Below are 15,086 nucleotides of genomic sequence, written 5' to 3'. Positions count from 1 at the left end.
ACAAATCGTCAGATTTGATTTTAGGAAAATCAATATTATAGCTATGTAAAAACAGAGAATACAGTTAATAAACACAACAGTTAATAAAATAATCTCCTTTCTCTAAGTTCAGTTTTATAGCTTCCTGTAGCAAATTCTGTGTTATCTTTTTTGTTGCCATGTTAAATGTCACTGAACATTTTATGTAAGGAAACACCAAGACACTTTCATTCTACTGATTTTTGTAGAATTTTCTATGTTTATCTTTGTTGATATTTTGTTGACAATTGGAAAGTATTGATAGAATGAAATACTCCTTGATACTTCTTTGAAAAACATTTTGTTAAGCTTTTGGGTAATTTGTTTATTCTAAACATTAACATTGAATATAATGTAACAGTAGCTGGTGTATGTGCCTATAAAGCTATTTTTCTTCTTTTTGTCACTGAAATAAAGCTGTAAACAATTGGGCTAACAAAGAGAAAGATTTTTTTAATGATTCAGAATCGATGGTATGTAGTAATATTCTAGGTTCTGTGACAGGATGGAGCAGAGTATAGTATTTCCTTCTTATACTTTATGGTACTTTCCCAAGTAAGGTGGCCTGAGAAGGAGCAGTTTCAGGATGCCCTTGTTTTTGTGTCTGTTTTGTATAATACTGGAGCTTGCAGTCTTTGCCTCATGCTGCCTATAAGATACTATATCAATCAAATGGCATTTCAATGACACTCCACATTAAGAAATTTTCCTCATTCCTTGCTGGTCCCCTTCTGCCACCATCCCACAGAGCCATCACTCCCACTTACACAGTTGCTTGATATATGCAGTAAATATCACAAAAATGTTATCAATCCACAGGAGAGACATTTTCCCACCTTCTGTGCCTTTAAAATTTCAAGGACTGAGCAAAAAATGCCATCTATATAACACCAACTAAAGTCAACAGCTGTTATATGAGGCAAATTCTACAAAATCTGATGAATTGAAAAGCCAGCTGCAGCCACAAATCATGTATGATCAGGGTACTGATTGGAAAGTCAGCAGGGATCATTGAAATTGTTCAAAGGAAACAGAAAAAGAAAAACCTAATCATCTATTATTTAAAGATATTTACCCACTTCACAGTTGTCTTTGTCATTGTTTTTGTTTTTTTTAGCAGATAAAAACACACCATGTCATATCAAGCAGATCTTCACACATCCGCATTTGGAACTAAATCCCGACTTTAATCCAAAGATCAAAGATTATTACTCTGAAGTCCCATTTGATGTGGTAACAGTGACAATTGGAGTGGAGACTCCTAAGTGTCAGTGCAAGGTGCACCTGTACGAGCAGGCAGGGCCAAGGTATGAGGATGTTGACTGGGGCTGTGTTGAGACACCCTACTGGGAAGCAGACATTTGATGTAAACTTTGAAAGTGGTTCAGAAAAGCTGATTCGTAAGATCAGTGGAAGGATTGCCAGGGTGTGAACTTTCCCCTTCTCATGTTTTTTAAAAAGATTGGCAACCTTTGCAGCTCATCTTTGTAACAATATTTTAACAAGAAAGGATCTTGTTATATGAAATATAGAGAAGATCCATTAAGGAAAAAACTCACTTATTGTTGTCTTCATGTTTTAACATTGCTGAATATGTCAAGTTTTTGAATATTCAAAAATTGATTGCTTAAACCAATTGGTGCACAATTTGTGGACACAGTACCACGAACTTTCCCAACCTCACTGGCTTTTTTTTCCTGTTGATTCTTTTAAAAGTCAGCAACTCTTTTGTTCATAATTTTAAACAGAAGATAGAACCTTATTCTGTGCTGTGTCCATAGCAAAGAAGATACTCATGGTTCCATGCTGTAGGGAAAGAAATGTACTTGGAACCCTTGAGAGCTAAGTCTAGTAGAAAGGATTGAAGTCAGGACAACCCGGGTTCCAAACCCTGACTCTTCTATGTGACTTTGAATGATGTGTTTACTAGTTCTAGGTCATGGTCTCTATATTTAAAATAGGAACAATCCTAGTTGTATTAAATGAGATAATGTGTGACCCTGGCAGGTGGCTAATAAATATTAGTTTCCTTTGCTTTAATTTGTGGAAGATATAAGTTGTCCTGAAAGAACACTCTTGGCATAGTAAAGTACCGTGAAAGAGATATTTATTTATTTTCATATTTTAGGTTTCTTATGAAATTGTATAGACCTTTCCTGTTATTTATTCAAATAGGCATTTAGTAAATATTGATATATGAATCAGTTTGGGCTGAATAAATTTCTCCTATTCATATTCTCTCTCTTTCTCTCTCCCTCTTTCTCTCCAGGTTTGCCAGCTACCCTCTGGGCTTAGGAATGAACAAAATCTCAATATTTGTGGTGGATGAATCTCCAGCACATGGTGAGACCCTGATCACGTACAAACTCACCATCTATAGAGAAGACCGCCCAAGTCTGCCCTTGTTTGAGGCCTTCACAGCATGTGGTTTTGTGCAGGTAAGTGAAGTTTACATTTGCACTTGGGTTGAATTGGAAACGATCTGTTAACCCGTGTGAAAAATGCCAAATGAAAATTATTACAAGAAATTGTATGCTTTGAAATTGAAACTGGTCTCATTTCAAAAGAGTGAGAATCCCAGCCAGGTATCTAAGGCACCTCGTTGTGAGTAATTTTAGTGTGATGGCTACTGCCTGTGCTCATTGTGTTCAGTGGACTTATTGTGGTTAATGTGCAAAATACATGTCTGAGGACTCACACTTAGTTGTGAAATCGGTTTCACATTTTCCTTTTGAATTGGGCTATTTTTCTTGGATTTGTCCCTGGGTCTACTTTTGAAATTTTAAGCTAGATTTAGTAGAATTTACTTCAAAGACTAAGAGGAAAATTTATGAAACTATTTTACAGATGGGATACTGGATAAATGAAACTAAATTTGCTTGGGATAGTTGTATTTCACATTCACTTCTCATACAGTACTCATTTCACACGGCTGTAGTTTCTCTTGTGAGCAGCACATACCATTTTGTAACCTTGTTCATTTTGGAGAAGGGTGAATGTTACCCTAACACCTTTGTTCTATGGTTTCTCCCTATTTTTGCTCTTTTAAGGATCCTATGTATAACTTTGTATGTTTCCTCATGTCATATACGCCTTGCTACAGGTGATTCCAGGGAAGTAGTAATTGGTATTTTTATCACATATCTGCTAATTCACTCAGAAAGTACACTTGCAAATATATCATGTCAAATTAAATGTTACTGGGAGCTTTGAAGAATAGATGGTTAGTAAAAGAGGGGTATTGCTGACTGGGCCTTGACAGATAGTATGGTTACCATGTTGTTTTTATAAACGTCATAGCCAGACACAGTAATCACCCCGCCACTGTCTTACCTGTTTCCAAGAGCTTTAAAAATCTCGGGGGTTGGTATAACTTTTATTTTTTAAGGAAAACTGATCACTAGTTTAGGACTTACCACTAAATCAAATGGAATTTCACATTGGTCTGAAGATTCATTCAAAGAAAGACGAAGATGTTATTCTCCAAGATATTAATAAGCATATTTAACAAAGAGTAGAATAGAGTTCCATGGTCAAATAAACCCACTGGTTGGTGAAACAATAAGCTAAACAAAGTTAAGTAGATGTCTTTACTATAGGACTTCTCTGAACCTCTAATATACTAATTTAAATAGTGATTCATTTATAGTACGGAAAATATATAGTGTGCTTCATTTCCAAACTTATCTGATATGGTTTTAATAGACTAGCTATTAATATATTTTTGTGGGACAGATTTGAGGACACACTGCTCTACACTATGGAGAAGACTTTAAAATATGTTCCTCTCAGGTTTTGACCTGTCAATTTGCTTTATTCGGATTGCTGTCTCAACCTGCTTCTGAATTGAAGGACAAATAATATAGCCACACCAAAAATGTTTTAAAAAATAAACAAAAACTTAGAGGGAGGTATGCTTTTGTATATTTGTGTATGTTTATGTGTGTATAATTATTTCTAAACTAAATATTCTTACCCTTTTTGGTGGAGCATTTTTTTTTTTCGTACATTGCTGGGAGAAGTGTGAAATGTTTGACCACTTTGGAGAACTTTGGCAGTATCCACCAAAGCTAAATATATATAAATGACTCAGCAGTCCTTCTAGCTATACACCTAAGATAAAGGAAGTCATGTGCCCATGAAAAGACACACATACACAAAATCTTCATATTGGTTTTATTCATAGTAGCTAAAAGCTGAAAATAATTCAGTAAGAAAGGAAAAAAATCCAATATTATACTATTGGGGCATTAAAAATAAATGAAGTACGGATACACACAAATATGAAAGAATCTTCAAAACCTTGCATTCAGAAAAACAAGCCAGACATCAATAATGGATGCTAGCAAGGATGTGGAGAAAAGGGAACCCTTGTACTCTGTTGAGGGGAAAATAAATTAGTACAGCTACTATGGAGAACAGTATCAAGGTTTCTCAAAAAACTAAAAATACAACTACTGTATAATCCAGCAATCCCACTGCTGAGTATATTTCCAAAATAAGGGAAATCAGTATATTGAAGAGAAAACTGCATTCCTGTGTTTGTTGCAGCATTATTCACAATAGCCAAGATATGGAGTCAACTTAAGTGTCCATCAGTGGATGAATGGATAAAGAAAATGTGGTACATATATACAATGGTGTATTACTCAGTCATAAAAAATGAAATCCTATCATTTGTAACTGCATGGAGAAAACTGGAGAATATTATATTAAGTGAAATAAGTCAGGAACAAAAAGACAAATATCGCATGTTCTCAGTCATATGTGGGAGCTAAAGACAAGTGGATATCATGGAGATAAAGAATAGAATGCTGCTTAACCATAGGGCAGTGGAAAGGGCGGGATGAAGAGCAGATGTTAATGGGCACAAAAAAACACAAATAGAAGGAATAAGGTCTAATGTTCAATAGTATAACAGGGCAACTGTAGTTAGCAGTAATTCATGGTATATTTCACAACAACTGAAAGAGTGGAATTGGAATGTTCCTAACACAAAGAAATGACAAATACTTGAGGTGATAGATATCCCAATTACTCTGATTTGATCATTACACATTGTATACTTGTATCAAAATATCACATGTATCCCATAAATATGTACAACTATTAGGTATCCACAACAATTAAAAAAATTTAAAAGAAGCCAGATATATAAAGAATACTGTATTTCACTTATATGAAGTTCAAGAATAAGCAAAACTAATCTATGTTTATAGAAGTCAGAATAGCAATTACCTAGAAGGTATGGGTACCACTAAGCATGAGAGAACTTTTTGGGCAAATGTCCTATATTTTAATCTGGGTGGTGGTTACATATATAACTAGGTGTTATGTAGATAAAAATTTAATTGTGCACTTAAGATTTTTGCAATCTACTGTTTAAAATTATATAATATATAAAATATGCATGTGTATTTGTGTGTATATATATAAAATTTTGTATACTGCATATAAATTATACCTCAATAAATTAAGAAAAAAGATTGGTGGGAAAGTTATATATTCCTTTCTTCCATGACATGTTTCTCCAATGTTGTATTGATCAGAAATGAGTTAATTATCATGCCATTACCTGTACCCTAGAACTTAAAGTATAATAATACAAAAAAAAAAAGAATAGATTATGTCAGAAAAATGTTAGTATATTATCAAGAAAAATATTAGAAAATTCTTGTGGGATGAATCCTACAAATGATTGCAGAAAAGTATGTTGGTAATTTATAAGAATCATTTCCACAAGGTCTTAATTTAAAGTTTATGTGTGGTCCCACAGTAAGTAATATTTTATAACATGGAAAACTATCTGATAAGCACTAGTACTTTTTAGAAAGTGTCAAATGAGTGAACAGAAAAATGTGGCATAAATAATGTGGACTGCTTTAGATACTTTACTAGGCACAAGTGGCTTCATGAGCTGGGGGAAGTCAACAGCAGGGGTAAAATGTTCTCACCATAGATTCCACTTAAAATTCTAACCCATAGACTTTTCTATTATTTCTCTTTTATATGTCATCTCATTAGTGTCGTTAGGTTTCAAATTAATAGCTAAGCAGATATACATCATGAGACTTATAAATTTTTAGTTCTCCAAGCTGTCCTTTTTTTGTTTTGTTTTGTTTTGTTTTGTTTTCTGTCAATAACCACAGTGTCCTCACAATATTTGTAGGGTTGAAATCTAGAGTCAAACTATTGCAGTTTAAATGACAAGCTGTTCCATTTGAATCCCCAAAGCCTATGCAGGCAAATCTAAAGGAAAATGAACTAAACTTTTATTAAATTTTATTTATAGATCAAAGGGAAAATTATAATTTCTCCCTACATTTCAAATTAGATTTTGGCCTAATGAACCCCATTATTAAATTTTAAATAAACATTCTGTTAGTCTATTTGTGTTGCTCTAACAAAATACTTGAGACTAGGTAGCTTATAAAGAACAGAAATTTATTTCCTTTAGTCGTGGCGTCTGGGAAGTCCAAAATCAAAGCACTGGCCTTTGGAGTCTAGTGAGGTTCTTCGTGATTCATCCTCACATGGTGGAAGGGGGAAATGAGCAAAAAGGGAAAATTCTATGTCCTCAAATGGGGAAAGATGCAAAGGGCAGCAAAAGGGTCTAAAGTAGTTCCCTTCAGCATTTTTATAAGGCACTAATCCATTTATGAGAGTGGAACTCTCATGATTTAATCACATCTTAAAAATCTTAATGCCATCACAATGGGGATTAAATTTCAACACATGAATTTTGGGGACATTCAAGCTACAACACACTTAAAAGACTATCCACTTCCAAATAACCAAAGAAGAAGGAACCAATTTAAGATTAATCAAGCCTCCTAATTTCTCCTTTCCCTATTCTTACCTTCAGAGCATCGACTCTGCATGTAACCTTATTTTGCCAAAAGACTAACATGGCAGAGTAAGCAAAGATAAAGCATACCAGTCAATTAAAAAATCAATTTCAACAACACTTTGATAACTAGTAAGATAATTTGATTAATTTATTAATAGACATTTTTTCAAATATTGTTAAGTACCTACTTAGCCATAATGAACTATTTGAGTTTATTTAATGTCTATATTTTAATTATTCTTATGCTAATTAGAATTTGTATATGAGTGTCCCAGAGACAGATCTTAGTTTAATTAGCTCTTAGTTTAGTTATTACCAGTGAAGGAGAAAGAGTTAATTTACATAACATATAACCAGATTGGGACTAGAGTTTCTCAATCGCAGCACTATTGACATTTGAAGCTGGATATTTCTTTGTTCCAGAAAAGTTACTCTCTTTATTGTGGGATGTTTGGCAGCACTCTTGGCCTCTATCCGCTAGATTCCTGTAGCAACTCCCCTCCCCAAGACGTGTCAGCCAAAAATGTCTTCGGACATTGCCAAATGTCTCTTGAGGGACAAAGTCAACCGTGATTGAGAATCACTGGTTTAGACAAGTGGGTTTCTGTTTTTCTAATGTCCTGTGTGTTTACTAGGAGTGTGAATAATTTGTGAGTAATCCTTCAATGTTGCATGTTGGAGAATCATTCTTATCTTTCATCTTTGTATTTTAAATCATTTCTGCACACAGTGATACTATTCTGACAGCTCTTTATTCTATTCGTAAATCTGCCTTCTTTTCTGTCCAATGTAATTATTACAATCAGAAACATGCATTCAATTACAGAAAAGATTGTTAATAAAACATAAGACATCATATAATATAATGAGTCTGTTATTTCATTTTGATTTACCCATAAACAGTATAATGTTTTGCTGTTAGGAAGACAGATTTAGAAATTAATAAACTTATTGCGGCTAGAATATGTCATGTTTAGGAATTAATAAACTACACTTATAAGAAAATTTCTATACACATAGGGGAACATTTCTTTTAATATCCCTTTCCAAATCAAAAAATTTTGACATGGAGAACAATATAATATTCACACAAGTTGATTTGTACAGATGATCTATGGTGTCATATTCATTTTGCCCTCAAAATGTTGCACCAGAATAGAGTCATAAATAAAAGCTACAGAAAGATTATATACAGGAGAAGCCTGGAGACTACGTTTCACAGATCTGTTTGAAACAGCTTTCATTTTAAAACAGATAATACCAAGAAAGGAGAAAATCATATTTAAAAAATTCTCTAGCATTTCGCTACACATTTGAAACTGGCATTTCATGACTTATTTTTTAAAAATCAATTAGCCATCTAGTTTCTGAGATGTTAAATGATGTGTGAATGACTTCAGTTATGATATTTTGAAATGGTTTAGAACTCATTTATTTTTTGTACCCTTCCAACACCATAGAGGCTATTATAAAATAGCTCAAGTGATAGGTATCTAATAGCAAATATCCATAATAAGAGAATAGGGAGTGCATTTATCAATAATCATTTAATAAAAACCTATGAGTTTCCAAAGTTGTACTGACAATTAAATACCGATTTTAATGGTTATTAGTTACCTTGCCTACTTCAACTTACCACAGGAATATGATTTAATTTTTTAGCAATACAATATGTGCTATAGTGAAACGCTCTCAACTAGTAATGCTTATTAAGTACCCGCTATGCACTTTGTTCTAAGAAATATGCTATGTGCTACAGGGGAATACAATAGCAACAGCAGCAGCAGCCGAGGTAATAAGTGTAGCAGCAATGCAGCATTTGTAGAACTTTTGTTATGTGCCAGGCATTATGTTAGGCACTTTACCTTCTTGCCTTATTTAATGTTTACCCCAACCTTGAATATAGGTGATTTTTAATCCTCCTCTTATTTTTTAACATATGGAGAAACTAAGGCTTTAGAAAGGTTAGAAATCTTGTCAACCCTTTCTGTGAGATAGATCAATAGTAAAGGTGGGGTTTGAATATGGGTCTTGCTGACTTCAAATCGAGGAAGAAATAGGAATAGGAGCAGATAGTACGGAAGATGCCAGACAGGAAGAACTTGTTGGGAATTGGGGAACAGAGGTAAGAACTGGTTGGGAGTTAGAAATGAGATTGAGTGAACTGGGCTGCTCCATCGATTGTATTCCTGACATGTGTGGGTCCTAGTCACTTTTGCCTTTGTAGACGCTTTGTTCCGATAAATAAATAAATAAATATTACATTTTACAAAAGTGTTGATATAAAGACAAATATATTTATATTACAGATGTAGACTATCTTCTCTGACTGAAAAGTTTTTTTTTCTGCTTTTAAAGAAAATAAAAATTTGGGGGCCCCTAAAAGTTTCACATGCTGTAGGCACTGTGGCTGCTGTGCCTAATAGAGAAGTTGGTTCTATTCTTCCATTTCACTCTAAGAGACCTTTAGCAGTGGCACCTACTTCAATATCAAATGACCTGGGCTGTTGGCATCCTTTCAAGTCTTGTTAAGTGCCCTTGATTTAAATGCATAACATTTGCAGGTATTTCAGATTATTTGTCCATGGACTGAGCCATCCTTTACCAGTGAGCCATCCTTTACCATCATTTACCAAGAGCCTACAAAGCACCTAGGGAAGCAAAATGTTATTTTAATGAGCAGCAGGTGCACAGAGACGTTCTGAGTGCATAGACCTCCCCAGTGGCCAGGAAGCATTTGCATACATCCAAGGCTTGGGAGGTTTTGTTTAACATTCAGTTTTCTTATAAAGCAAGCAAAGATCAGAGTGGCATATTCTTTCAATCATGATCTGTTTCAGCACTTATATAAATTACCTTTTGTGTTGATGAAAAAGAGTCATGTTAAACAGTCACCTCATGAGGTCATGCCACTTATGATCGATAGATTATCATTTAAATAAAAACTTTTGCTCAGCACATTTGTTTTGCATGTTTCTCCAACTCACATCTGCTTCCTCTGCTAGAAGAAGCAAACTTTTGCTACCCAGCAGCACAGCAGGGCCAATACAATGTGCAGGAGAATTGGGTCTTCCTAGCTTCTGACAGCATCCAGAGAAGTTTCTCTAAGTACCGCCGTCTTCAATATTCCATCATTGTTGCTTCAAGTTTATGTTTTGACATTCTAAGAATTTGTCTTCTGATTTCTGAACTGGACATAGCAATAGAAAGGAACCCTGAGAGGTTTTTTTCCTAAAATATTCTGCTTGAGTAGCTGGATTTCCAATGTGACATTTGAAACTTTGAAAGAGGTTGTGGCTAAAAGAGAAGTAGAGGGAACCTCTTTTTGATAATGCCAGTCCCTGATGCCCATGTCTTTATGGGCTTTTAATTGCTCCAAAATTTTATCTTTTATCTCTCTTTCTACACTTCCTTCCCCATTTTACAAGCCAAACTAACTCAAGCAAAGGCATATACCAGCATAGTGAGGATGGTGGTGAGAGAAGAAATCTTAGGTACAAGGTTAGGCATTTTGTTTTCATAATTTCAACTTTTATATTAGATTCAGGGGGTACCTGTGCAGGTTTCTTACATGAGTATGTTGTGTGATATTGAGGTTTGGGGTACAATTGAACCCACCACCCAGGTAGTGAGCATAGTACCAAAGAGGTAGTTTTTCAACCCTTACCTCCCTCCATTTCTCCTCCATCTAGTATTGTCTATCATTGCCATCTTCATGTCCATGTGTGCCCAATGTTTAGCTCCCACTTATAAGTGAGAATATGTGGTGTTTGGTTTTTTGTTCCTGCATCAATTCCCTTAGGATGATAGCCTCCAGCTATACCCGTGTTGCTGCAAAGGACATGATTTCATTCTTTTTTATGGCTGTGTAGTATTCCACATGGTGTATATGTACCACATATTCTTTATCCATTTCACTGTAGATTGGAATCTAGGTTGATTCCATGTCTTTGCTATTGTGAATAGCACTGCGATGAACATACAACTGCATGTGTCTTTGGTAGAATGATTTTTCTTTTGGATATATGCCTAGCAATGGTATTGTTGGGTCAATTGGTAATTTCGTTTTAACGTCTTTAAGAAATCTCCAAACTGTCTTCCACAGTGGCTGAGCTAATTTACACTCCCACCAACATTATAAGTATTTCCTTTTCTCTGCAGCCTCAGGTTGGGCATTTTTATAAGTCCTTTTCCCACAGCCAAACCAAGTCTAAAACATTATTATTATTATTATTATTATTATTATTATTATTATTATTTGAGATGGAGTTTCACTCTGTCACCCAGGCTGGAGTGCAATGGCATAGTCTTGGCCCACTGCAACCTCCACCTCCTGGGGTCAAGCGATTCTCCTGCTTCAGCCTCTCAAGTAGCTGGGATGACAGGCCCCTGCCACCACACCTGGCTAATTTTTGTAATTGTAGTAGAGACGGGGGTTCACCATGTTGGCCAGGCTGGTCTCAAACTCCTGACCTTGTGATCTTCCCACCTCGGCCTCCCAAAGTGCTGGGATTACAGGCATGAGCCACAGTGCCTGACCAATTTATTATTTTTTTAAAGATATTTTTGGCTTTATCAAACAACCAAGTTTGGTTCTATATAGTATAAGTTAAAACAAATGATTCATTTGCTTTACGAAGCAAATGAAATCTTTTCATTTGGGCCAGTGGTTCTTTCATTTCAAATGGTTCATTCATTTCAAATGGGTCAGTGGTTCTTAACATTTTGGAGGAGGCAATGTGCCCCTTAGAATATCTGATGAAACTTCTGACTCTTCATCTCAAGAAATAATGTACATATATATGCTCAATGCTGTATACAATGTCAAAGGTATGAAAAGTCTCAGGTAAAAATTCCTATCCTAGTAACTCACAATCTGAAGCAGAATATTACTAGCAGTGACACACATAATAAGGATAGTTTCATTTCTGGCATAAAATATACATGATTATAATTCAGTTTATTGAGGACCTGCTTTGTTCCAGCAACTGCGCCATTTATACACATTGTTTCATTTGTAGTTTTAATGATAAGGAAATTGGTGTCTATTTAACAATATAACATTTGGGAATCGTGTACTTTTTCAATGATCTGTATTAGCACCATCTGAATCAGCAATTGTTATATTTCTCAAAGCAAATTGCCACTGAATCTAATATTTGCCTTAGAAATAAATATCCATAAAGGGCTACTAGCCCTCGCTTTCTTCTTACAGACTCACAAAGTGGTTATGAGATGTAGGCAATGGTGCTCCTGAAAACCCAGAGAAATTGAACAGTATATCATTTGGACTATTTATATTGTCCTCATTAGTTAAAGCCATTGGTGTGCTTTCTTTCAGCAGGCTATAACAAATTGTTTTTTGTTCAAAGAAAGGTCAGCCCAATGTTTCTATTAGGTAATGCTGAGAAAATTTCCACATGCATTTGACTAACTGTGACATTTCCTTCAATAGGCACGTGTTGTAGGAACAAGAATGGGGGATGGAGTATTCCTTGCAGATGGTTTCACTGATTGCAGAACTAACTACAGGCTGGTTTGATATATGTTCCCTGAAGACAGAATTAGGACACTTTACCACCTGACATATTTAACTTCTTTTGAAAATGATGCTAATTTGTCTTTTTTTCTTTTTCACCCACACCCTTTTATAGGCAGGACTGATGATTTTAAAACATTGAGCATGACTTCATTCTTCAAAGCAGAGCAGGCCCCTACCCAGTGCCCTCCAGCTCTCAGGACCTCATTCTTTAGCAATGTGGTACAGACGTTCACTGTGTTTGCTGGGTTTTTACCTCCTCCACATCCCCTAGCTCCCCACCCCTCCACATGCTTGAAGATGATCTTTCCAGACCTAATGGTTTGGAAAATAAATGTTGCATGTGGGCTTCTTGACCTGACAAATTATGTTAAAATTAAATTCTTGATAAAGTTAAGAGACCCAGGTTTCAAAGGTTTAAGAAATAACAGGGAGGGAGACATTTTCTTTGAGTGAAATAATCCCTCTTAAATACTTTGATCAAAATACTATTTATATTGTCAAGATTTGTGTCACAGCTCAACCCTTACTTGTCAGAGACTTTGGACAATTTCTCATCTGTCATACATGGATAGTAATGATACTGATGCTCTGAGGGAGTTTTTAAGGAAAAATTGAGTTGATATTGTGAAGATCTTGGAACAGTGCCCAGGCACATAAAGAGTCCAGTATCCATGTTTGCAAAATATATATTTTAAAAGAGATAAATAAATATGTCTTCAGATTGGCATAAGAGGAAAGTTTAAAATATCAAATTTTATTTTTCCATTGAAGTCTAGTAAAATGTATTAGAGATTTTCAAATTTCTTATATTTAAGTTTAGATTTAATAAGATGCAAAAATATGAAGGACTTTGCAGCATGAATCACCTGTGCTAAATTACACAGTACATTTTTGTAATGAATGTGATTACAAACATTTCAGAATTGAGTGTAAATTTTGCCTTAAACATGTATTTTAATTTTGACAGTTGCATGATTAATGGTGAATTTAATTTTAATAGCAGTCTCAGCTGAGAGACTGGGAATTAAAGAATTATTTAACAATAAGAGAGAAAATATTTCTTTGTTGAAACCAGAAACATCTTTCACAGATTTCATTTGGTAGATTCCATTAAGGATAAGGATGAAGGGATCAATGTTCTCTGTGCTGTTTTAATAAATTAGTAGCAAAGGATACAGATATTACCTATGTTTTATCAGGAATGAGGCATAACCATGATGTAATATAATTATTTTGTATCTATAATCTCTAAAAAATACTATTATTCTAAAAGACTATAAACTTGTTCATATATTATAATAAACTAAATGAGAAAATGAGTCTTAGCTTACATGATTTCAACAAAAACTGCTAAACTCTTCCTCACTGTTTTGAAACCAGATTTTATTCCAAATGACTTTTAGATATTTCTCAAATGCTAATACATCTTCACATATTAGAGAATTGTCCCTCCTGAGAAGATTGAGATGCATTGCATCTGATAATTATTTAGCACTTACCGTGTGCTAGGTTCTATTCTAATTGTTTTCCACTTACTAACTCAACTCTCAAAACTAAATCAAACACTTAAAAGGTAGATACTTTAATAATTCCCATTTCATAGATGGAGAAATGGAGGCACAAAGAACTTGCCAAGGTCACATAGCTTGTAAGTAGCAGAAACCATTTTTGAACCCAGACATTCTGGTTCCAGAGCACTGCTAATTACAAGCTATAAGCCACTCTATGATATACCAAAACAAGATTGTTAAAGTAAGTACAGTTGACCGTTGCATAACACAGGATTCCATTACACGGATGTACTTACAAGCGGATTTTTAAAAATAAATATATTGAAAACATTTTTGAAGATTTTGAGACAATTTCAAAAAACTCACAGTCTGGCCTAGAATCATCAAAAAGTAAGAAAAAGTTAGGTATGTCATTAATACATAAAACGTGTAGATCCTAGTCTATTTTATCACTTACTACCATAATATATATACAAATCTGTTATACAAAGTTAAAATGTATCAAAATGTACCAAACCCTTATAGACCATACATGGTGCCATTTCCAGTCCAGAGAAATATAAACAAATGTGAAGATGAAGTATTAAATCAAAACTGCATAGAACGAACGCTGTGCTACTGTAATAATTTTGTAGCGGGTTATTGCAGTGGGCTCAAGTGTTGCAAGTATCCATGTAAGATGTCAACTGACACTAATCATCTCCATATGAGGAGTTTAACTCTCCAGTAAATTGTGCATCACAGTAAAAAGTGATCTCTCTTTCTTTCTAACTTGGATGCCCTTTATTTCTTTCTCTTGCCTAATTGCTGAGACCAGGACTTCCAGAATTACATTAAATGAAAGTGGTAAAAGTGGGCATCCTTGTCTTGTTCTAGTCCTTAGAGAAAAGGCCTTTAAATTTTCTGTTCAGTACAATGTTAGCTGTGGGCTTGTCGTATATGGCCTTGATTATTTTGAGGTATATTCATTCTATATACATGTTGATAAGGATTTTTATCATAAAAAGATGTTGAATTATTTATTTATTTATTTATTTATTTATTTATTTATTTATTTATTTATTGAGACAGAGTCTTGCTCTGTCACCAGGCTGGAGAACAGTGGTGCAATCTTGGCTCACTACAACCTCCAACTCCCTGGTTCAAGAGATTCTCCTGAGTCAGC

At 34.6% G+C, this 15,086-nt stretch overlaps 1 protein-coding gene across 2 annotated transcripts in view; it reads left to right on the top strand.

Annotated features, from left to right (window-relative positions):
• Nucleotides 1-15,086, top strand: part of CPED1 (cadherin-like and PC-esterase domain containing 1) — a 327,742-nt gene that overhangs the window by 155,809 nt on the left and 156,847 nt on the right. For both annotated transcript variants that reach the window (XM_011995975.1, XM_011995976.1), the window contains exons 15-16: nt 1,139-1,325; nt 2,288-2,456. In XM_011995975.1, coding sequence (XP_011851365.1) covers nt 1,139-1,325; nt 2,288-2,456 — 356 coding nt within the window. The remainder of the gene's footprint in view (nt 1-1,138; nt 1,326-2,287; nt 2,457-15,086) is intronic.

Source organism: Mandrillus leucophaeus, unplaced genomic scaffold (assembly GCF_000951045.1).
Source record: "Mandrillus leucophaeus isolate KB7577 unplaced genomic scaffold, Mleu.le_1.0 Scaffold5, whole genome shotgun sequence".
In the NCBI taxonomy this organism is placed as follows: domain Eukaryota; kingdom Metazoa; phylum Chordata; class Mammalia; order Primates; family Cercopithecidae; genus Mandrillus; species Mandrillus leucophaeus.
Note: the sequence above shows the minus strand (reverse complement) of the source record. Positions and strands in the feature narration are given on the sequence as shown.